Source organism: Stegastes partitus, unplaced genomic scaffold (assembly GCF_000690725.1).
Source record: "Stegastes partitus isolate 25-593 unplaced genomic scaffold, Stegastes_partitus-1.0.2 Scaffold343, whole genome shotgun sequence".
NCBI classification, from domain to species: Eukaryota; Metazoa; Chordata; class Actinopteri; family Pomacentridae; genus Stegastes; species Stegastes partitus.
In genome coordinates, this window is record NW_007578074.1 from 39,466 (window position 1) to 65,243 (window position 25,778).

General features: G+C 39.9%; 1 protein-coding gene across 1 annotated transcript; it reads left to right on the forward strand.

Annotated features, from left to right (window-relative positions):
• The first annotated feature begins 28 nt into the window (after nt 1–28).
• On the forward strand, nt 29–20,950 carry slc6a5 (solute carrier family 6 member 5). The gene is made up of 16 exons (XM_008284072.1): nt 29–97; nt 347–349; nt 1,772–1,919; nt 2,435–2,566; nt 2,693–2,866; nt 4,273–4,423; nt 5,160–5,292; nt 7,263–7,397; nt 7,511–7,614; nt 9,245–9,369; nt 9,539–9,651; nt 13,330–13,461; nt 13,829–13,928; nt 16,064–16,164; nt 19,022–19,189; nt 20,795–20,950. The coding sequence occupies exons 1-16, from the start codon at nt 29–31 to the stop codon at nt 20,948–20,950; spliced, it is 1,944 nt and encodes a 647-aa protein (XP_008282294.1).
• Nucleotides 20,951–25,778: the final 4,828 nt, after the last annotated feature.

Genomic DNA, 25,778 nt, shown 5'->3' on the forward strand with positions numbered 1-25,778 from the left:
GAACAACACCACTGGCAACTGGACGACTATGAGCCAGACCACCATCGTACTGGGAACAGATGGAAACACGTCTGTTCAGCCTGGAACCGTGGCGGGGGTAAGTCAGCTAAATGAACCGTTTCCTTAACGGAGAGCGGCCGGTGTGAGAGCGGAGCGGCTGGAAGCAGGTGCAGGGTGGATGTTCCAGCGTGTCGCTGATCAGACAGCTGACTGGATTAACCTGCTGCCTCCAGACAGGGAAGGTGCAAACCCCTGGGAGCGCCGTGCAGACCTTTGGTTGATCAGTGCTGTTGATTCAGAGGGTTTGGAGCTGTGATGTATGTCCCTTAAACATGAGATTTTCCAGGTGGTGGTTTGTGGTTTTGGCACCGCACCGATGCGTAAAAGTGTTCCTTTGTAGCTCGACAAGTCCCGAGCTGAATCAGTGGAAGCTTGTGGCTCCACAGTGTGATCACAGCTTAAAAAGGAATAATCATTGTGAGGCCATAACATAGAGAGGATGTGTTTAACATAATTCTTTGTATGAAAAAACTGAATCTTCAGTGTATGTTTGATTATTTGTTAAGGTTTCAACAAGGCCACATAATAATGGTGCATTTACGCACAGTGTCCATGTTAATGTTAATGCGGCTGTAAATTGTACAGTGTTTAAAAGCTGATGCTCAAACCCCAAACGCTGAATTCCTGCATGTGCAGTACTTTAGCTAAACCGTTTGCTTCCTCCGCTTTGCGCAGCGTCCAGCTCTGTCTCCATCCCTCTGCAGCAGCCTCGTCAAAACTTTCAAAACCGCTTATGTCAGCTAAATATCAGGGAAACCAAACAGATTGATCATGTATCGATCAGTGTGAGTAATTATTAGATCAGCAGTGCGCCCTGAAGTAGTAACCTTTTTACATGTATTAAAATACATAAATATTTCTGTTTATTTCCTGTGCTTGATTTGTGCGCACAGTTGTAATGTGCTTAAAGATAAAGGGAATCATACTCTCGCGGTATTTGTCGGTGTTCCCCGCTGCCAGCAGAAGACACTTGGTATGGCCCAGAAGCCCAGGTGTTATCCGGCTGATAGACAAGAGACTGCGGATTGTTTCCAATCCCTGCGAGGGCATCCCACACCTCACACACACACACACTCGCAGCACACACACACATTCCCACGCACTGTGCTGTTTATGAATGTGAATATTCATGCAGTCTGTTTTATGAATCTGCTCGGTGAGATCCTGCTGTGCAGCTGTAGTTACATATTTGTTGTTCTCGTACTAACAGAAATCCTTCATTGAGGGTTTTTTCATTTTTGCATCTGAAATTTGTGATGTGATTTGAAGCGGTTTTTGGGGCCTGCAGGTGCAGCTGAGGAGGAGTTTTATGGGATGGACATGCTTTTCTTTGGAAAATCGGATTCTTTCAAAATTAAAATGAAGTACAGTTTATATTTTTAATGAACAAAGGGATAATTAATTACACTATCGTCTATTTTCTGACAAGATTTTGTTGCATTTTCGAATAAATACAGAAAATATTTAAAGGTGTCTTCATGTAAGTAAAATAAATGTGACAAACTCATTCTGCGCAGCTCATAAAACCCCCAAAATGTGATTGCGTTTTGTTGATGCTCGACTAAAGACTCATATTTTTATTATTAAGGTAATAAATGCCGTCATTCAGGCCCAGGTTGAGTAATTATTCTAAGTCTTAGAGCTGCGTTTTTATTTCATTTTCTTTATTTTTTTTTACTTTGGAGAATGAATGCATGTGTTTCCCTCTCAGGCTGACGATGATGACGAGGGGGGAGATGAGAATAAGGCCAGAGGAAACTGGTCCAATAAACTGGACTTTATTCTGTCCATGGTGGGCTATGCGGTGGGACTGGGAAACGTGTGGAGGTTTCCTTATCTTGCCTTCCAAAATGGTGGAGGTAAGAGTTGTGCATGGGTCAGCTTCTTCTATTTTTTCCCCCCGAGCACAGAAACAAACAAAAAAATCAGTTCAGGAAATCGAATTTAAATCAGGGTTTGAATTATTCCTGTCATTTAGCCTATTAGGCCTTTAACCAGGCGAAGAATAGCATTAAAAATACTTCAAATAGATTATTTGTTCAGTGATTATTTTCATAAAGAATTGAAAAGAAATAAATGTACTAGAAAAAAAATGCGCAAAATTCTGTTTTTATATCAGTCAGTTACTATAGAAGCTGCTAGCTTTGTTATTATTGTTACTATCTTTAATATTATTAATGTAAATTATATTTTATTCTATATTCTAAAGCCCCAAATCCTATAACTTTTTCATTATTTTATTGTTTTCTGTAATCGTCCATAGCCTGCTGTAATTTTTAGTGCTTCCAAATTATTTTATTTTTATTTTAAAGCTGTTAGTTTTTGGGCTTTTGTGAAGCTGCGCTCTGTAGCCTGCTGTTTAATCTCCTCACAGGAGCTTTTTTGATCCCCTACCTGACCATGTTGGGCATCGCCGGGATCCCAATCTTTTTGATGGAGGTCTCCCTGGGCCAGTTTGCCAGCCAGGGGCCCGTGTCAGTTTGGAAATGCATCCCAGCTCTGCAAGGTAAACTGGCACCACTGATCAGCTGACAGAAACAAAAATAAATCTCTTTTCATTCTCTTATCATCACGAGTTTCTCTACTTTCCTTAAGAGTAATTTATATATTTCGTCTCATTTATTTATTTTAGGTTGCGGGATTGCCATGTTGATAATATCTGTCTTGATAGCCATATACTATAATATTATAATGTGCTGGACACTGTACTACCTGTTCGCTTCGTTGAAGGGCTCACTGCCATGGGCTAACTGTAGGAATGAGTGGAACACGGTGGAATGTAAGGACAAAGACATGCTGCTGTTAGGTAAGACACACACCTTCAGACACACTCACACACTCTCACACACACTAAAAGCACCTCTCTCTCCACAATGCGCAATGCGTCATGACTCCCTCAGCTGAGGTGTCCTGCAGTATAATGAATCCTGACCTGTGATCTCTGCGGTGTTTTCACTTTCAGAGCACCTCATTTATCTGCTTGATCTATTTTTAATGCCACAGGCCCAATAGCATGGCAGCAGGGCCTCAGCGTGACGGATCATCCCTAAAAATAAACGCTTTTCTTCTCACATTTTCCATTATTTTTTCCGTGTGATAATGTCAGATTGCGGCAGTGCTTTATGCTTTAAATCTGCAGCTGGAGTAATGTGTAGTGGGTTCAATTTGTTTTTAATATCAAACTATGAAAGAAATCGTGTGTTTGATTGAGGGGAAAACGTGCAAACAGGAGCAGGGGAGGCGTTTGGCGTCGATCTGCGTCGAATTAAAGTCGAAATTGGGCTCAGTTTGCGTGATATTTGCCTTTAGCGCTTCTGTGAAATCAGCACAAAAACTGCTTGCTTGACAAATTTACTGTACAGACGGAGCTGCTGCAGTGCTGCAGTGAGCCCGAGACTGACTCCTGCTGGCTGCAGCACGAACCGCAGCGCATTCAACACTGTAGTCTCTCTATCACTCTCTCTCTCTCTCCATGAATGAGAAAACACAAAAAGAAAAAAAGAAAAATCTAAATAATCACAATGCAAATATGAATAAAAATAACGGCAAGTTTCGAACCTTAAATGTTTTAATTGCATGTTCACATTTTGCACATTTACTAGATTCAAACAGTTTTGCAATGCAGCGCACAAACCCTGCAAAATAATCCTTATGTGCACCCTGTGATCTTGCAATATTGTCAGAAAGATGTCATAATGCTTCTTTAAAATGCAAATTTTTGAAGCCAAGTGTTTGTTCTCGTTTGTCCAGCTCATACAGATACAGAAAAGTCTCTTATTTTTGTGCACATACAATATTATCAAGATTGTTTATTAGCATCGTCTGCATGTATTTGAAGCATAATTTAAGAAACCTGAGTCATAAAAAGGCAAGATGCTGCTCATTTTTGCATGTAAAAATGTTTAAAAGTGAAGTAGGTTTTCTTATTTTTTAATCAAATGAGGCACAGAAGCGTTTATGTTGTTAAAATGCGGCTGTACGTCTGAAAGAATTCATGTGCGTCCTGAGGCTCCACTCTGCTGCCTCCAGGTCTTTCCCCGGTGCAGCAGCAGCCTCCTGTCAGGCCGCTTTCCTTTTCAGTAAATCAGCTCCATCTGTTCGCTCCGGCTTCACTTTCAGTGTGAGAACCTGAGCAGGCAGTAAGTTGTGTCCCACAGCAGCACTCTGCCAGTCTCTCCCCAGTTGACGTGTGTTGGTTTCTGATTGGAACAGACACGTGCATCCTGCGGGACAGAAACATCACGTCCATCAAGAACTCCAGTTTCTGTCTGTCCGCAAACGCTGTGGGAAACCTGACAAAGCTGCTCAACGTGACCATGGACGGCAACAAGACCTACGTCAGCCCCAGTGAGGAGTACTTCAAGTGAGTCCGCCTGATCAAAAAGGAGATTTTACAGAAATAAAAATTAGATGTGCACATTTTGGTTCACAGGATTCATTTTGTGTCCAGATTAGAGATAAAATGGAGATTTTTTAAAGTTAATTTTGCCTTCTAGGGCCTTCAAAACAGCATCAGTTGGCATCAGTGAAAGATTTCTAATGTTTAAAGTTAACATTTTTTAATACTTGTTTAAAATCTGCTTCATTCCTTTTGATAGAAAATCACACAACCTAAAACTGTGTCTGTAAGAAAACCACGAAATGTTTTAATTCTACACTCCAATTCTGAGGTTTTATGTTCTCAGAAAAAGTAAAAAAAAAACCCTCAACATTTAAATCTAATTATCTAATCTCAATATAAAGTACATGTACTGCAGCAAAAATCCAAACAGATGCATCATTTTTCGGTGACGTTCTTTAAACGGATTGCTGTATCTTGAAACACAGTAAGGCGACCCTCTGCAAATAAATCAAGAAAAGTAATGACCATGCTGTATATGACTTTTGTAATTAAGTTGATTTATGTTGGAAACTGGTTGAAATAATCTTACAGCTAGTAATCATACATTCTCATGGTGAGAACTGTGACTTGGGAACTTGTTAATGAACATAAACCACTTGATAAATGAAGGATTTACGGTGTTTAATGTTTTCCCTCTATAGCTCTAATAAGATTTGTTTTCAGGCTTGTTTTTTCACAGTTTAACTCTCCTCTGCAGGTACAATGTGTTGCACATTTCTAAAGGGATTGAATATCCCGGAGACATCCGCTGGCCCCTGGCAGGATGTCTCTTCCTGGCCTGGATCATCGTCTACGCCTCTTTAGCCAAAGGAATCAAGTCATCAGGCAAAGTAAGAGAACGCAGAAACTAACCCTCTGATCTCTGTCTGCATCATGTTTGCAGCTCTGCTCAGCTGCAGAGGCTTCACTGGAGGTGCTTTCAGCTTTTCTTCAGCACATTTACTTCAGTGATCAAAGCGCCATCTAGTGGGGAAACATGTCACACACAAGAAGTGATGGTGCTTGGCAAAGAAAAAACTTGTTTCCAAACAACAGAGTTGGGTTCTCAAGGCTAAATACTCAGAGTTCAGTTTAACTTACACTGAATCTTTTATTTCCTCATTTATACTCTATATAATCTGTCTCATCATAGTTCCCTGAGTGCCAACATGAGTTTTTGCCTTCAAATGTAAAGATTTTTATATTTTTCTCTGCCATTCTGCCCTGAAAAGATTTAGTAAGTCCCAATATATAGTGTGTTAAATGCAGTATGCAGAAAATACCAGGATGTCCTTCATACATCCAGTCAGATTTTGCAGTATGTAAGCCAGCATATGCGCTATTGGCCATTTTAACCTACAGTGTCATCCATACAAGCAAGCTTAACCCCCAGACAGTGCATGATGACAGCTCATTTTGCACTGCAGACTGTAAGGATCAAAGTTAAAGGCACAATACAAAACAGCCAATATTCTGATTGTTTGTCTGAAACACTATGTACTGTGTAGTGGGGGCGGCCATTGCCATCTTGGCAGCACTTAGCTCTGCCTAACTCCTGGTTAATCCAAAAATAAACAAGGAAAATGAGTCTGAGTGGAGCCCAGACAGGTCATGGCCTTCATTATGCATAACTTTAAGCCTTAATATAACTTCAACAAGTGAGTTAAATATAAGCTCACCCCTGTACAGTTGTCAAAAATAAGGAAAGTAGCCATTGAAGGCAAAGCCATTTTTGTGCCAGGCTGTAAATGCTTATATTTCAGCTGTAAAGTTAGTTAGTTTAACATGTGTCTCTGTGGAGATTGACTCACTTTTAGAATCAGTCTCTAGTGGTCATTCAAGGAACTGCCTTTGGCTCCTCAACATTGGCTTCATTTCTCAGCACCAGAGGCTGCCACTTGGTTAAAATCCTTTTTGTTTTTATATTTCAATGAAAGGCCAAAAAAAAAAAAAATACTTGTCTGTCCCGTCACAAATTACCTAAGATTTAAATGGAGTTGTAAGGATTTACACTTGACACTCGATAAATTGTTGTAAAACTCCAACTTCATTTGTACAGGCGATGAAATCACCCTTTACCTTACATTCCAGACTGCTTCAGAAAAAAAAAAAGTTTGAGAAGGGGTTAACAATGTCTGACAAGTGCAGCAGTTTTTTTGTTTTTTTTTATACTGGATTATGAAAAAACACCACGAGACTCACCTGCTGCCAGGACAGAGTTTTATTCTCCCACAGCAGAGAAGATGAACCAAACATCAGAGTGATGATTATTACTGTTTCCCAACTGAAATATTTAAAATAGTTTTACTTTATATGCCAGCTGTCTGTCAACAAGTGAACTGTAGAGTTTTATCTTTGTTTTGGGAAAGACAACATGCAGAACAAAGCATTTTACATGTGACTCAACGTGACCAGGAGGATTGAGACAGAATAGTTGTGTTGTGCTGCCCTCTGCTGGACGTAGAGCTGATGTGTAACACAGTCAGCTAAGAGACATAGTTGTTGGAGGGTATCATGTACATTTGGGCATTTTGTGAGGTAAAATGTTGATATCTATTACAGTGAGCTGATACTTACAGGAGATAATCTCTCAAATACATGTGATTTTACTGTAATGTTCCATTTATTGTGTGTTTCATACACAGAAACAGCCTGAGCAGTTCTTTCACACAAGAACAGTCTTTTTAAAAAATGACTCAATAGTAAAACATCAGAAAAGTGCAGAAATATTAATGTAACTAAAAGTGTTTTGCTTGATTGTGATCACCTGTTTAGTGTTTCTCTCCCTGATTGTGCTTCATCTCGTCCTCTGTGTGCTCAGGTGGTTTATTTTACTGCCACTTTCCCCTACGTGGTGCTGGTCATCCTTCTGATCAGAGGAGTGACCCTCCCAGGAGCCGGAGACGGCATCCTCTACTTTATCACACCAAAATGGGAGAAACTTAACGATGCAAAGGTACCTGACTCGTGCTCATTTAATCCCATGAATATGCAAACAGCAGAAGACTTTCCGGGTTTTGCCTTTTCTTGCTCGTTACCTGCAGCTGCTCTCCTCCTCCTCCTCCTCAGGTGTGGAAAGATGCAGCCACTCAGATCTTCTTCTCCCTGTCGGCTGCCTGGGGAGGCCTCATCACGCTCTCCTCCTACAATAAGTTCCACAATAACTGCTACAGGTAAACACTCAAAAGGTAAACTATGCTTCTGGCAGACAAATTCAAACTGTCACCACAGATGCATGATGCATAATGGATCTGTATGTCTGATAGAAGTGTCTGTAATAAATGTCTCTTTGCAGCCAGCAGTTCAGTGTTTCTTTTACTTTGTCTTACTTAAAGTCTTAAACCGTTTTATTTATCACATTCTTAATGAGTCCAAAACATACAAAGACAGAACTGCACAGACCTGAATGCACCGAACATCTGTGATTAAATAGAAATATAGTTCATTTAATGTGTCATAAATCTGTAAAAGTGGGATTTAGTGGCATCTAGAGGTGAAGATGTAGATTGCAACTGTGATTATAACTTAAATATAAAAATGTAAAAGGCCCTCTATGTAGAGAAATGCACAAAAGAAAGGAGCGACACATTTACTTCCTCTCTAGGTCGCAGATATACTGGCTCATAATGAATCTTTGGATTTGTTGGGTTTTCAATGTTTTTCTGTGGGGTCTTAATGTTTATATCTAAATTAGTGAGGTCAATTCATACAGTATGTACTATTGTAGGTTCATGACCTTAATGTTTAAGTCAGTATTTATATGGTATTATATTATTGCCATATTTACATTATATTAAGTCCATATTTAAATTAGCCTGGCAAATATAGTATAAACTAGCTCTTTCCAAACATTTAAAGTGAAACAAAAAGTGCTTTTCAGAGCAAAAAGAATAAAGAAAAAGCTAAAAACATGATCATGTAAAGGAAAGAATCACTAAAGCAGAGACTGAGGATGTGAGGAGATGCCATTATGTGCTGTACAGATATAACTGGCTCGTCTTGCGTTGCAAAAATAAAATACTTTGAAAAATTACGAATAGCAAAATAAGAAAATAATAAATACTGAAGTGATAAAAGGTGGATAAAATAAAGGCAGACTAAAATAAAATAAAATAAAATAAAATAAAATAAATATATTATTATTGTTGTTGTTGTTGTCGGTAAATAATAAGAATTTTTAAAACAGAAAATCTAAAAATTTTGGAATAAAATATCAACATTCTTATCTTTTAATTTTATATATAATAATGTTGATCTTAACTTTATTATGTAAATTAGTCAAATTAATTTCTACTACACTTATATTATTTTCAGGTCTTAACCTTTATATTTTAGCTTGTTGGGTAAACTTAGAATCCATGTGTATAATAATCTTATTTCTCTATTAGAAAGCACTTCGTCACACTCGCTTTAAAACACATTAAAACTGATCTTGCAGCTTTTGTAAACCGTGTAGGAGACGTCAACTCCGTTAGCGAGGCAGCAGTTTGTGCTTTTGTTGGACAGTTGTGTATTTTTTTGTACAGTATAAATCAGTGCACCACCTTGTGTCCATCTCCTGTAAATGCCTAACACCTTTAAGAGCCCTGTACTTGCAGACTGTTTTAATTCCTGCCACCAGAGGCCACTGTTGGATCTCTTATCTGTGTGTATCTGATGTCCTGCATCAAATCAAAGAGCACACGAACATGAACACATGTTTTAAATTTTGCAAAAACTATTTCAGTCACAAAACAGTCAGTTTGCTCATTTAGCTTCTCGTTTTCTTTTTCTCTCCTTCCTCATTTTTTCCCCCCTTTGCAGGGACACTATAATAGTGACGTGTACGAACAGCGCCACCAGTATATTTGCCGGGTTTGTCATCTTCTCGGTCATTGGTTTCATGGCACACGAGTTGAAGGTGCCCATAGAGAAGGTGGCAGATGAAGGTAAGAGAAGCAAACCAGCAGCAGGAAGCAGCAGCAGCAGCAGCAGCAGCAGCAGACCAACGCTGCTCACTCAAACATACGAGTGTGTGTGTGTGTGTGTGCATCCTCATTTACATAAATACATATACCTGTGTGTATCTGTGTGTGTGTGTGTGTGTGTGTGTTTCAGGTCCAGGCATAGCGTTCGTGGTGTATCCAGAGGCTCTGACCAGACTTCCTCTGTCTCCTTTCTGGGCGATCATCTTCTTCCTCATGCTCCTGACTCTTGGCCTGGATACCATGGTAACCACTGCTCTTCAATGTGTGTGTGTGTGTGTGTGTGTGAGTGTGTGTGTGTTGCTGTACGTCTGAACTTAGGTTGCTCAAATGTCCTCGTAACAAAAGAGACGATAGTGAGATACAATAACCGAGTTTAAAGCCACAAGCTGACATTTAGGAATTAAGTTTGCAGGAAATTTTTAGCGTCTGAGTTCAGGATGTGTTTCGCCACAAGACTGGAAGAAGAAGAAACTGGGATTTTCATTTACATATTAAAAGAACAGGAAACAACACATAAGACATTTTCATAATCTATTTCTTTTTCTTTTTTCTTTTTACTGTTGGTGGAGCTCAGCTGCTTTGCGTCTTTGTTCTGAGCTCGGCTGAACCACGGTACCTGCTTGTGAAGTGGACTCACGCAGAGATAAAAGCGATATTAATCTTTTCATCTGCATCTGGGCGAGACAAACCTGTTTCCTAATATAGTGATTTGGGTTTTTTTTGGCCACTTGGGGGCTAAAGAACTCATCAGAAGCCTCACTTTGCTCTACTTTTAGCTCTGGTTTGGTCACTACTGATACTTTTACAGCAAAATGCACTTCTTTCCTATTTGCAAACTTTGTCTGCCTTGTGTTTGGTGCTGGGCAGGTAGTGTCTGTCTGAGCATTTTTCTACAGAAATCGAGAAAGATGAGAGCACATACTACCAAAACAATGAGCTAACAGATGCTAACAGGCTCAGTGGAGCTGCAGAGTTGGTGATAAATCCCAACACCTTTAACTTTACGGCAATATTTCTAAGTGTAGCGGTGAAGATAGAATGTTTTTTAGCTCTAAATCAGGACAAAAGAAGGAATATAGGCGGTGAAATCCTACTAATAAGTGTCAGTATTCGGTTTGCATTCCTTACAAAAATCTCTAAATTCAGTCCTTTCTGTTGGATGTTGGTTGGTGAGCAAACGTCGCCTCTGTCTCTCGCTGCAGAACCTGCATCAGAGTCTGCGATTCTGTGAGTTTCCGACATCAGCAGTCTTTCTGTCGGAAACAAGAGTCTCTCGACTTTTGTTTGCTCCAAAGTAAACACTCAACTTTGCGAGCGCCATCAAGCAATGTATAAACACTGCACACATTGACCCAATTAACATAATTACCCATGCACGCCACCTGCTGAGGCTGATTTCTGCTCAAGTGCTGCAGCTCTCCAGGTACTTGAGCAGAAGGGGGTCCGTGATTGAAGTGAGTGAAACTAAGTTGACCTTAAAGTTTCGGAGCAGCGGCGCCGAAGTAAATCTGACAAAGTACTTTTTGTTTAATAATTGAAAACATCCACTTAGACAATGGATGATAAATTTATTTAATTTTTGCTTTTTCTTTGACATTTAATGAACTCGAATCATAAAAATAATGCAGAAAAAAAATCATTAATGACAATAATAATAATAATGATGCAATAATTTAGCCAGAAATTGGTGGATTAAAAAAAATTTAAATGATACACTGATAAAATCAGTGATTTTTCAATCTAATCATTAATATTTTTATTTCCTTAAATGTTTTATTGACAACAGCCTTTTTAAATGAAATAACAAACACTAAGACTTATTCTGTCCTTATATATATTCACCTCACAGCTAATTTATCTGCAGCTTATATCTGGAAATCATTTAAATTATTCATATTGTAATTCAGCTTTATTCCAGCAGCAAACTCCAGAATCTGTTGGCAGTCGGTGACAATAACGGCTCTGATGTCAACTTTTGTCTAATTTTCAAAGGAGCTGTTCAATTTGATTCCTCATAAAACTCCTGAAATTTAAAACTAAAGGTAATAAACTATAATAATAATAAAGGTAATAAAGGATTTATAGCAAGAATTGTGAAAATCTTTTTTTCTTGAATATGACATTACAGGTTCCACCACTTCTCATGAGGGTTTTTCATGTTAATTCATATGTAAATGTATGGAGAAAAAAAAGAACCATTTTCATGCTTTTATGTCAGTTTAATATCTTTTACAGCAAAATCCAACTTCATGATTAGAGTTTTAAAACAATCAATTATCAATTTTTAGCTGATATTTTTATTAGCAGTGTATTAAACACTTATTTTTGTGTTAATATTAAAGACTTCTTCCGTAGTATAAAACCACCAGCAAATCAGGGCCCTTTAATTCTATTTTTTCAGGTCATTATTTTGGTTTCCTGCTCTCATTAGCCTTGTTTTTAGCAGCATGTAGGCTGTTTTTCAGCAAAAAAAGCTCTAAGAAACTGATTGTAGGCGACTTTTCAGGAACCAAGGAACTACTGGAGAAAGTTTAGGAGTTGGTGGAGACCAAACTGGAGATAAAAGAGAACAACTGTTTACATTCCCCAGGTTGCCAGAAACAGGTTTTTACGTATGTGTGGATGTAAATATGATTTAAATAGTAATGTTTTCATATATGAGTCTGCATAAATATGGCTATTCTGTGCTGAATGCTTTTGTTTAATTATTGTTTGGTAAAATTTGCACCACTGTCCAGGACTTCATCTTATCTTAATTGTGTTTTTTTGGCCTCAAATAGGCCAAAAAATGTGTCAAATGCAGCTTTTTTCATGACAACTCATTAACCACAATGCTTGTAGGTAAAAAAAAAACTCTAATTTTATCAGTTGCTGCACTGATGCATTCCTGATGTAACTCCTGCGAACAAACACTTTCGCCTCTGGGATGCTTTCTAAACTCCAGAGTCCCTCCAGGATCCAATCCTGGACAAACAGCTCCAGATAAAACACCTCCAGCTCCTTCAAGTGCACCGTGTTGCTCAGCAGAGGACACGGTGACGCATTAAGACACAAGTCAACAGTAACAGTTAAATGATGATGTTACTCTGGCTCGGCGGCGGCGGCTCGGCGGAGAGGGGCTGCTGGCTTTGTTGCAGAAAGCATCTCGGCGGTAATAGGCTTGGGATGTTGACGGGAAATTAGTTTTGGGAGCTCAGGAGGAAGGAGAGGAGTCGAGAAGTGGCAGATAGCTCGGTGCCAGTGCGTTTCTACAGTATCCTCACGCACTCGCGCACACACTCCACCAGCCGCTCTCAATTTGCCTGTTTATATATTCATCCACTGCTGTCCTCCGGGCTCCGAGTCCCTTTTACCATCATGTTACATTTGCTATTCTCCAGACGGACTCCACCTGTCAGGTTCCCTCATCGCAAACTAAATTCTTCATACTTGTTTGTTTTTCGCGTCTTCTCCTTGCTCGGGATTAATGTTCTTTCTTTGTTTTTGGAAATAAATGAAATTAGCGTACAAACGTGTTTATTGGATGAACTGAAGACAAATGCTTCACCACGCCGGCTACGGACGCTTTGACAGCAGCAGCTGCTCTGATTCAAATTAGTTAGAACTCGCTGACTGGAGGCTTTTCAGTTGAAGTGATTCTGCAACCTGGCATGACTGGACATTTTTTTTTTTGTAGTAATTCTGTAGAGGAGACGGCCAATCAGGACCCTGCTGTGAGCTGCTCTCTGCAGTTAGCCCGAAATTGCCTTTGAAACCGTTTTCACTTGTAGTTATTTAACAGAATTAATTTGAGCAAAGCCTTGATTAAACACCTTTCATCTCGCAGTGCATGATTTAAAATGAAAACATGGACTTTTCCTCCTTTATTCCCACCTCTCTCCTGTTCCTTCACATCCGTCCTCCAACTCATTCCTTTCCCAGTTTGCGACCATCGAGACCATCGTGACCTCCGTGTCGGACGAATACCCCAAATACTTGAGGAAACACAAACCTCTCTTCACGCTGGTCTGCTGCGCCTCCTTCTTCATCCTGGGGTTTCCTATGATCACAGAGGTACGACACAAAGCACACATCTACTGTCTGTTCATACCACCGGGGACACTTGAGCATCACATCCCTGCAACTTCTTTCTGTAAATGAGCTGACAGCTTTTCTGCACGTAAAACTGACATCCTGGCCTTCAGAGGACAGGCTCCGCTGATTGGAACAATAGGCTGAGTCTTATTAAAATCCCCCTGGACGGCTTCAGCAGGCAAAAATCCCGCCTGAAGTAGGATTCATACTTGTCATTTCTTATGATGCGGTACAAGTTGGTGTGAAAATTACAACAAATCAGAGGTGGAAGAAAAATAGTGAGAGATGAAGGAGGTTGTGATGCTGGGTTGTGTTTGTAATGTTTGGTTTGTGTGTGTTGCTACAGAGCGGGATGTACATGCTGCAGCTGGTGGACACATTCGCGGCCTCCTACTCTCTGGTCATCATCGCCATCTTTGAGCTGGTGGGGATTTCCTACCTCTATGGTGAGTACATGACCAACAAGGTCATCAGACTGCTTAGTTTCATGCCCTAAAACTGACCAAACAGTGAGTGGAAACCAAACTTAAATCTAAGATGACCAGTCTAGTAGGAGTGTCACGTTGCCAACTAATGCTTTAAAGTGGAATTACACATGCAGTTTAATTGTACGGTTTCTGTAGAGACGGGTTTGGATGTTCTAACCAAACTGGTGCTACTCCAGCTGTTAGCATGTAATTTTAAAGGAGCACTGTTAAGGATATTTTTGCACAAATGGAATATATTATTCATAGTTATGTTTTAATTTCCTGTATCATCACCTGAAGCTACAGACATGTGTATTTTTGGTAGCTTACCATCATATCTACATATGAAGCAGATTCTCTTTCGTGGAGCCCAGCTGTTGCGTCGCTATCTTTCTACGGTAACCCAGAATGGACAAACCTGGCTCTAAAGATTGTCTTTCACATTTGTGCATTGATGTGGAAGCCGCTGTAGGTTCTTCTACATGTTTGAAAAAGGAGGTTGAGGGAGGAGAATTCAGTTGGTTGCAATCTACAAACTCACCACTAGATGGCACTGCACGTCACTCAGTTACAGGCCAGAATGTTACAGACTGACCGGCATCTACAGTCGTAGTCCGCACTGTTTACAGGAGAAAAGTTCTACTGAAAACTACAAATGTAAGGAAAATCTTTTTATTTTCAGTCTATATATATATATATATATATCTGAATAATATATGCCAATTAGGTAATTTCTCAAACTTCACTGAACTCCTTCTCAATATGATGATTGAACTGTACAATCAGCAATATGACCCTAAAATGATTTAAGAAGCTACGGTGAGGATTTAAATTTAAACTTAATAAAAACAACAAAGAATACTGCAGGTAAAATAATAAAATCTAATTAGCTGTAATTTGAATTATTTTGACTTATTGAAGCTGCAGCAGCTTTAATGCAAAAATAATAATTATAATAATAAAAAAATCACCTCAGCTTATCAGAACAAGTGGTTTTAATATCTTAACTTTGCAACAGAGTAAAAAAAAAAAAAGCTTGTTTTTTAAATAAAGTTTTTACTGTATTTTGTTGAGCAATCTACTGTTATTTTACATATTTTCCCTGTTTTGCTGAATTCCTGACAACAACCAATAAAATCACGGAAAAAGTATTAATTTATGTTAATTCATATTAACCATTGACAATATTTCAAAACTGTGAATAACATCAACAACTGTATTTTGTATTTCAATCATCAGATATTTTACAGTGTTTGCAGTTGTTTTTCAAAGAAAAGACAAAAATTGTAAATAATTTCTTTAAGGTGTTATTTAACCGATTTGTTTAATTGCAAATAGATGTAATAATAAATGTTAACTGTAAAAAACGAAACTAAAATTGTATCTAATGTTCAAATGGTATTTTTTAAATTTTATTTAAACAATTTGATTTACAGAAGTAACGATTACTTTCACAGTCATTCTTAATTTAAAAAAAAAAATTTTGTATTATTATTTATTTATTTATTTTCTAACAGTTTCAGAACATAAAAGTTTTCCACTATATACTTCTTCCAACCCTTTGCCAGATTTTTACTCTTTTATCACAGCGTTTGTTTTTACAGTGCATTAAAGCGACTGATTGTTCAAAAACTCCTTTAAAGCTGGACGGTTGTTCTCTCTTGTCGCTCCGGCTGCGGCCACCAGGGGGCTCTGTTGTAATGCGTAAGTCTCTCACAGACACTCGGGCAGCGAGCTCAGGTGTGTTTCCGCAGCCTGTTACCAGGAATCAAAGCAAACGGCTCTCCTCCAGTTTGTCAGAGCATCAGTACAGGTGACATATTGAGACGATTGTGTGACTCTGCCTCTTCATGTCACTCACGGTTATCTGTCAATAAAGGCAGAGGAATGAAGCCATCTGCTCCCTCACTTTTGCCCGGGGATGACAGAAACTGACACTCCCTCCCTCTCTCTCTCTCTCACACACACTCACACACCCTCATAAGGATGGATGGAATTTGCTGATGTCTTTTTCAAGGGACCTTATTAAACCCAGGTCACCGTCTGTGTCTCCTGTCTCTTCGTCTCTCTGACTCTCCCCCATCTCTCTTCTTTTATTTTATTTCCCTCCGCAGGTCTGCAGAGGTTTTGCGAGGACATTGAAATGATGATTGGTTTCCAGCCAAACCGATTCTGGAGACTGTGCTGGGCCTTTGTGACTCCGACCATTCTGACAGTATGTTTGTTTTTTTGTGTTGTTTTTTTTTCATCTCATTCTCCAACACACGGACTCCCACAGACACGACATGTGCAGCTTAGAATGCCTCCATTTTCACTGCCTCCTTTCAAGTTCATTGATTTGCAATTGGAAAAAGAGCAGTGGAGAAATTGCTCCTGTTACGCTGAAATCGAAAATTATTTCTTCCTTCCTCCTCCTGTCATGTCACCAATTCCCAGGTTGTTTGTGTGTTTTTTTTTTTTAAAGAGAAACCGTCAAATACTTACTGTGACGTGCTTTCTTCCAGGAAAGACACTTTTTTTTTTTTCTTGTAAATTGGCCATTTTTGCTCTAGCTATGCAGCAGGGATTGCAAATTCCAATGCACAGGATTTAGCAGGATGTCAGAGCTGGACGCTGGCCAGCATTAATGTTAGTAATCCTAATGGAAGCCTCTGTACCTCCAATGCAGAGGTGACGATGACAAATGGAGCAGCGGTCGAGCCGGCTGGTCATCCCGCTGCTCTCCAGGGAGATCAGATTTCCTCATTTGTCTCATTGATGCACAACCCCTGGCTAATCTATTTCTGTCTGCCTTCTTCTTTCTGTTTGTTTCCCTTTTTTTCCCGTCTTCTAATCCTTTTTAGCCACTTTATGGAGTTTTCCCCCCTTCCACTCCTTCCCTTTTTTTTTTCTGCTCACTGCACATGTAATAAAAACAGAAGGTCTAATTTCCATCTTCTGTATATCGAATAGCAGAAACAGCTTTGTGTTCAGTGCAGTTAATTGGGAAGAAATCTACTGTACCAGTCCTCATCAGTGCCGAAAATCATTACGAGGTTCGAAAAATGAAAATATGTGCCATTAGTTTACGATTTTACAGTCGCATATCGATGAGGGTTTGCGTGCAAGATGCAGAAAAGGCAAATCGTTAAAGCTGCAGAAGTCTGGAAATGGTAAAAAATGAGCTCTCCTCCTGCCCCTCATTGTTCCAACCCCTGCCCCTGCACTCAGCATTCACATGTAGCTTCACCTGGGATTTGTGTCATGCACTCACAGCACATCCTGCTCTCACTGTGGACTGTGCTGCTATTTATACTATTCAGCGATCTAGTGTATTATTTATACTCGTGTCTTATCTGATTGGTGAAAAGACCCGTGATTGGCCTGAAAACAGAGCCAGCAGTAGGTGCAGGAGTCTAGTTTTCTCAGACTATTTGAATTACAGTATGTTGAAAAGCTACAGGGGAATTTTGCTCAACGATGCCCCCCAAGAAAAATACTGCCTGTCCCTACTTTAAGCTATTTTCGAAGCATTCACTCAGATTTGCTGATAGCATGAGGGTTCATGGGGATATATCGATGACTTTCTTACTAATAAAACAGCAGGACAGAGCTGGATAGTTTAATCACCGGCACTATTTTTCTTTCACTTCCTTCTCCATGCCTGGGTCACATGACCTTTTCCTCCCAATCACATTACAGCATCACAGAACTCAATGTAGCTGCTGTACAATAATTAATACTGAACCAATGTAACACGTACATCATTAAGTCGCTGTTTTTAGAAGTATGAGTTGAATCTTATGTAGTTTAACATCATGCTGGATTCATGTGAACTGTAGAGTTTATTTGTTTCCCTAAAGTCTGGAGGTCATTATTTGTATTGATCTCCAGTGTTTCCATTACCTGGAGTTCACACTGCACGATCAGTTAGTAACATACAGCACAGGAATGACCTGAATGCATTCACAGCATCTGTATGTATTTAAAGCTTAAACAACAGTCCTTCTCCAGTCACTGGTTTAATGTGTAAAAACTAATTTATGTGTATCAAACTTACATTTTTCTAAGTTTTTTTCCGCCCACAAAAGTAACTCCCCGCTGCCTTAAAACAGCTTAGATTTAACCCTACTCCATTGCCTCATAAGCCACTCCCTTCTACTCGCTTGCAGCCTGAGCACACCAGCTCACCCTCATAAAATGACTCCATCCCTCACAAGCAAAATGTAATATTGGATTAATTCAGCTACACGTTCTTGACCTTAATTCTGTGGAATGATACAGAAAGTTCCATCCTGCGAGCTGACAGGATTAGCTCCGTAGATTTGTTACGTATAAAACCCCAGAAGTCTGAATCTGTGTTTTTGAGACAGTCATTATTAAACTGTGGTTTTCAGGTGTACAGTTTCAAGCACTCAAGTACGGCAGTGGCTGCTTATTTCGTTCATAATGTGTCTTCCGGCAAAAAAACCCCCACCATAGTTACATGTTAACAGGATAAAAAACTTGATTTTCACTGGAGGAGCCCTTTAAATTCTTTATTAACTTACAGTGGTGGGAATAACATCGCCAAATGTAGATGCACTTGTATCATGAGGCGCATATAGTTGTGCAGACTTGTATCCAAATTAGCAAAAGCAGTCTGCAGCTGTAAAAGTGAAATATGAAGGTTGGAGGTCATTTCCTAGAAAGCATATCTGTGGGATCAAACTGCCAAAATAGAAAATATTTTCAGAGGTGCTCCAAATCCCAGTGTGTAGAAAAAGCTGCAACTTTAGAACCCAGCCTTAAGAGCTCATTGTTTAACATTTGGCCAAATATGTCGTCCTCTCCACAAGACTCGCCTTGTTTACTCTAAGCTGCAGTCGACTCTTGCAGCAGGAAATACATTTTGCAGTGATGAATGATCCTCTCCTTTTTGAAAAATGTTCTCTACCTGTGGAGCTGACTGGTGCATTTGTGAGCTGCGCCACTGAAGCACAAGCTGAAGTGACTTGCTCAAAGACCCTGTGAGCAGAAGTTCTGGAAAGATAACAGAGAAGGCGAATCCTTTAATGTTCATCTCCCGGGTTCTCTGGTGTGTGTGTGTGCAGGGCATCCTTGGACTGAGTCTGTACCAGTGGAAGGTGATGACATATGAGGACTACACCTACCCCACCTGGTCCATGGTCCTGGGCTGGCTCATGGTCATCTGCTCCGTAATCTGGATCCCCATCATGTTCATCATTAAGATGCGCCTCGCCCCCGGCACCATAATGGAGGTAATAATCGAGACGAAGCTGCGGCGACACATTGCCATGTATATTTAGTTTTTGTCTCCTCTGTAACACACACACACACACACACACACTGTCTGGGAAATCAATAGTCTCATCCTTCGCTCATTAGCGGGGAGAGACGAGCTGCCGGCTGAGTATTAATTTGAACATTTTTCTGGGAGTCTTGCGGGTCCTTTTTAAACGCTTTGATTAATGGGCGATGATGATCGTGGCTTTCTGTCCCAACATCTTTGTTCCCTCAGCATCTCTGACAGCGGCATCAATCGCGGACCATCCTGCAATTTTAATTTCTTTGCTTTGTTTGACCGTAATGAATGCATACTGTAATCATCAGAGCATTTAATCGCACAACGAGGGCAGGATGATGTGATTCTGCTGCAAAACAACTTCAAACACGCCACACATGTTTTGATGATGTTTTGCAAGAAAAAAGGGGGATAGCCCAGTTACCCTCTTTTAACTTGTGGTTTTTATTGTTTGATTGTAGAGAAAAAAGCTCACTTCAGGATCATAACAGTAGACATTATCTGATTTGAGTAACATATTACAAAACTGAGGAATCCAGTTAAAAAAGCAAAAGGAACAAAAAACATTAGCAAGAGGACAATGTCATTATAAAACAATACCCACAGTTAAATCAGTATAAATGCCAAATGGATTAAATTGTAATGTAATGGACTTGTAAGGATGAAGCACAACACAACTGATATTATAACTGATAGAAATAATCTTACAAATGCAAAAGCAGGAAGAGGAAACGTATTTGTAGACTCACCAGTGCATTTTTCCATCTTCACCGTCTCTACTGGATTTGATCTCAGTGCAGATGTACACATCAGTGCACTCAAAAGAGCTGTTTCCCGTCTATACGTTCTGCACACTAATTGAACCCAAAAGAGAAGCCCTTAATGATATTTTTCATCTTTTCCTTTTCTGTTAACATTCTTGGCTTGCTGTGCACAATCACCCCCATACCAGTTGTATCTACAAACACAAATTAATGCCATAAGATTAGTTTAAAAATCACCGGAAAGCTCCAAACAAAGATTCTTTAACTCACCAGTGGGACTGAAAGACATGCTAGCTTTAAAAAATGACACCGTTTATTACAACCAGAAACTGTTAAAACAGAGAGAATTGTCAGACTTTTAACTTTCTGGAACTAATTTTGTCTTTCTTTGGACAACTTAATCAAATATAAGTTTAAAGTTGTGATATTTTGACAAAAACACTTTATTCTACATGTGTCGTTTACAATTGCAGCAACCAGATGTAAAAAAAAATTAAACGAAGATTTCTATGTTCCTTGGTCCAACAATTTTGTTGTGTCTTGTGTTATTCTGCATACAAGACATTTTTGAGGTCTTTTTACTTCCAGTCATGGTTGTTCTGTTTCCATAGACTTTATATTACAGTGAAAATGAACCCACAGTGAGTTAAAATGTGACAGGAGCAAAAAACCATCCAGATTTTTACCAGGCCTCATGAAACCAGCTACAGTTAGAAGGTTCAGCTTGATTCTGACTTCATCTCTGACTTCATGCATCTGTGTGAACCTGCACTGAGCTGCTTCTTCTCCTCCTGCAGCGCGTGAAGTTGGTCTGCTCCCCTCAGCCAGACTGGGGTCCTTTCCTGATGAAGCACCGTGGAGAACGCTACAAGAACATGATGGACCCACTGGGAACCAGCTCCCTGGGTCTCAAGCTGCCCCCCAAGGACTTCCAGCTGGGTTCCTACCAGTAGCAGCCGCCCGGCGGCACCACACCGACTCCTGCAGGAGGCACCGGGAGGGAGGCGGGCCGTTTCCAGGCCGCCTTCTCCTCCACCTCTCCTTCTCCTCCTCCTCTCTCTCTTTCTCCTGCTTCACCCCCTTTGCTCCCTGTCTGCCTCCCTTCATCATGGATGTGGAAACAGGCTCCCCTTCCTATTCCTTTACCTCTTCACCGTTTCCTCTCTTGTCTCAGGGAGGAGTGGCTGCCCAAGTGGAGTCGACTCTTCCGCTGCTGCTTCGTACTCGGTTAATGGGCTATCATTGCCTCCCACACATGACCACTGATTACTCCAGAACCCTTCCCAGGGATCTTTATTCCAAGAGAAAAATTGTGTCATAAAATGACACAGCTCAGACTGCACTTGCAATATTAGACTCACCATAGCTGTTCCCTATGGAGTTGTGTGTGTTTGTGTGTGTGTGCGTGCGTGTGTGTGTGTGTGTGCCGTCATATTTGTGTGTAGAGATAATGAATCATCTTGGTGCAAGCAGACACAGGAAAACAAAAAGAAAATTGAGCGGCAGACAAAAAAAAAACAAAAAAAAAATCGGTTCAACGAGCTCGGTGGGGATCTGTGTTTGGTTCCATCTGTGTACAAAATTCCATCGGCAATACAAATAATATCAACTGCCTCGGAAAAAAAAGAAAAAAAGAAAAACACACACAGAATGCTCTGTTATCACATTTTGTTCCTATCCAGCAGTATATATGTATTTTCATACCAGCTAGTGCGCAGTCGCTCTTGCTTTGTCAAAAATAGAGTACGAGATCTGCAATTTGTGCCTCCTACGTCCCGGTAGAGTAGCGAATGCATCCTGATTACCACTTTCAGTAGATACACTTTGGCCTTGGATGACTCTGCAGTACGATAGAAGCTTGGGTCTATTTTTCTCTCCTAACCAAGAGGGACCATTTGTGATACCCTCTCTCTTTGTCTATTTATTAAGTTGTAATGGTGTCGTATTATCCTAGAATGTAAAGTAGCACATTCCTAGCATAGGAGCCCACTAGATTAGTCTTTCCTTCCTTTAGTAGAATTGATAATGCGGCCATTTAACCTTTCCAGGTCTCAAAGCCTAATAGCCGCCCTCCGTGCATATATTTTAGATGTATCACTGTGCGTGTTGTGAACTCGTCGAGCCATCTGTGAGAACCTTCTTTGCAATCACACCAGTAGAGTATCAATATCAAATATATATAAATCTATAAATATATACATATATATAAATATATATATATATACACACATATACAGTTATATATGTAGAGCCTCCAGCAGAGGACGGAGCTAGCAGGACAGAGATCGAGTGTGTGTGTGCGTGTCTCTCTGAACCCCATGTTTCTCTTGCTAGTTGTGTAATATTTTGTACAAAGTGTGCGCTTCCTGAGGAAAAAAAAAAAAAAGACCGTGGAGTCGTCGGTGTGTGTGTTGTCGCATCCTCACAACGTTAGGAGCAGCTGCTATGTGTGAGCAAGGCGAAGAGTAGACTAGGAAATGGCCTCCTTCTATCCTGGAAGTGTACTTTGTCTCTTGTTGTTTGTGGTAGAGCTCTGGAGACCTCTTTGTCATTTCAAACTTATGCCTCTCGCTTCTCTGTGTGTCCTCATGAAAACAGGGTCTCAGGTATACTCGATTCCATCCGACTACTCCGGTAGTTGTGGGAATAATAGCATTCAGTGCACAGTTTAAAAAAAAGAAAAGAAACGGACAGTGGAGCCATCCTAATGCTTAACGGAAATGGAGGCAGCGTTGAAGCGTGTTGCGAAAGATCAGAATCAACTTACCGTCGCTTAAACGCGCCTCGCGATGATTCTAAAAGAGTGACTTAACCAGTTTTGACAACTTGTGCAACATCAAGTGTCAACGTGTTCATAAGGAACTTCAAAAAGGAGTTGAAATGAATTCAAAAGTGAAAGTTTGGAGTCAACTGGAATTTTAATTGGACCGTGAGCCAGTTTGTTGACCTTCAAAGCACCGACGGGCTTGATTTTCACACGCCGGGAAATTAACGACTTTCAGGAACTTTTTCGGTCCCTTCACTTCAACTGTGGGTCATCGGAGCGACTCATGTAGCTGCAATTTAGCACATATTTCCCTTTAAGTCATGCTGCTAAGACATCATCAGCACAAATGAGCTACTGTAAGCGTGTTTCTGGGGGCGTAAAAGTAATCTTCCGGATGTAACAGCACAGCAGCCTGAAGGAACGGCTCCGGTGCAGCTCAGCAGGCGACCACACCGGCTTTGAAGCCCTTTGAAATGTGACAAGCAGCCAAGTTTAACTTCGCGGGCTGCCACCCGATTACCTTCAAAGTAGCACAATGTATCCACTCAGAATCAATTAGTCCTTTTCCACACTTTGGCCGGTTTGAATATGCATTTTTCACGCTGACACAAAGTCCCAATTGGCTTTATTGTGCTTTTAACGCTGCAGGCATTTAACTGTGGAGTGGCTTAAATGTTTTTTTTAAGCGGAGGCTGCAGGTATGAATGCAATAACCGTTGCTAAGGGTCTCCCAAACTACTTCTCTAAGCCATGCCTTTTCATGAACTTGACATGAAAATAGCACAGATGCGATTTTAAGAGGTTGTAACCGTTTGAAAGCAAAACATAATCAGTTAATGAGCACAAATACCCTGACGTTAGATAGCTGGCTCGCGACACTGTGTTGCTTTTGTTGTGCATTTAGCTCTATTTGTTCAGACGTGATGATGATGTGTGTCTGTGTATGCTTGTGCGTGCGTGTTTGTCTCTGTATTAGTTTAACCGAACTCCAACTTAACTGTCAATCAGATGTTTGCATGGCCGGTGTCAGAGTAGAAACAAGCAGAGGAGATTCACAGGACGTTTTATTTTATCGTTTTTTGTTTTTTTTTTACCCACGATGCCTCAGCTTTATGCACGTCTTTCTCTTTTCTCCGACCAGGATCTTAGAGAACCAGTTGCGAGCTTGAACTGGCTGGGTAAACTTTCAACCCTGATCTGCTCCAAAAAAAAATAAAAAAATAAAAAAATTGAATCCACACAGTTCAGAGAAGGAGTGGCCGAAGGAGCAGGTTGGCATTTTAAATCACACGTTGGATGTAGTGGACAGATTGCTCAGTGTAGTAAGACTTGAATGATAAAAAGCCTTTTATGCCCTGAGATAGATTTTAGTGATTTAATTTAGGGCCACAGCTGAATAGCTAAATGTGTTGTGTCCCTGTGTTTCCATTTCTACAGGGATTCTCTGCCTTTCTGTTGAGAAAAACAAAACAAAAACAACAAAAAAAAAAACAGCTTAGGGTTTAGTTAGAAAACACACTGCTTCTTAAAATGTAACAATGAAGAGCTTGCATGTGCAGTTTGTGTTGCTGTAACTCAATGTCCATGTATAGTAATCTTTGTCTTTTTTCTCTCAAATAGTATAAGTGGGGTGCATGTTCATTTTAGGGGAACTTTTTGTTCGACATAAAGTTAAGAAACAGAGGGTTGCTGTTGTCCATTTACAGATGAGGAAGAAGAAGAAGAAGAAGAAGAAGAAAAAAAAAAACAACAACAAAAAAAAATGGAACTGTCAATTCGCTTGGCCTGCAAGTCAACTTTGGGCAGTATATGTAACCAAAGAAAGAGTCTTTTAACTAGAGGTTGTAGTGAAAACAGAAAACAAACTTTAGAAGAAAAAAGGAATGTGTCATCTGCGTATAGGAGGTCGAGATACTGCCATTCATATAACATGTAGTGTTCTTCGATGTTTGCCAATACGTTACAAAACATCTTCAGGTAACCATTGGCCTTATAGATGTCCTCTAATGGTAGAATATTATATGTATTTCAAAAATAACACCACAGAATAGCTGTCTGTCTCATATGGTACCAGTATTCCTATTGTTATGTCTGTTGTGTCTTTTTGGCACTTTATTGTGTGACCTATGACTGCATAGGTTAAATTTCTAATTACTTGAGTAATGTCATATATTTCTGTGTGTTCTATGTGAGGTACTGCTGCCTATGGATATAGATATGTGCCTCCAACAGCCCATGACATCGTTTGATTTGACAAATTAAGAGTAGATATATAACAAATATGTTTTAAAAATGTGTGTGACGTGTAAAAAAAAAATAGAAAATATATATCATATATGTGAAATGCATTTATTTATTTTCACTGTCATCAATCTTTGAGGCCCTACCTCAGATTTTGTATTTATGTATAGAAATGCAATTGGATTATAGTATCTTTGCCAATAATAATATATCGCTATTATAATATGAAATGTATAACCTATGAATCAATAAATAAATGTTATTGTTTTCTTTGTTGTCGCTGGCTTCTTTCAGACATCGCTCCCCCCCCTTTCTTCTGCTGCACTTTCTATAAACAACAAGTAAATTAGGTTAAGACAATAAATCCCTTCTGTGATTCAGCATGTCAGTCAACTCTTATATTCAGCCGCTGAATAACTGAGGGCCGTATGAAGATGTGACATACTGTTTGTTGTTTACTGGGGAGTCGTGATCAAAGGAGAGGAGAGTAGAAAGAGAAAGATGATTTGAACGCTCTTGCAGGCATGTTGTTTGTTGGGACATATGATGTGCTGCTCGACGCTACCCATTGTGGCAGACGGGCTTGCATATTTCACATCAAGCTCATTTGCAATTTAAATTCGTTTGAACGCTGCACACTGATTAGTGTAGTATATCATATGAGTAAGAAGTCCCCCGAGCGATGCAGGGAGAGACTGTAGAAGGAGTTATTGACTTAAGTGCTTCAGTGGCATCAAGGCTTATTGATCTGTTATGAAAAGGCAAGAAAATAA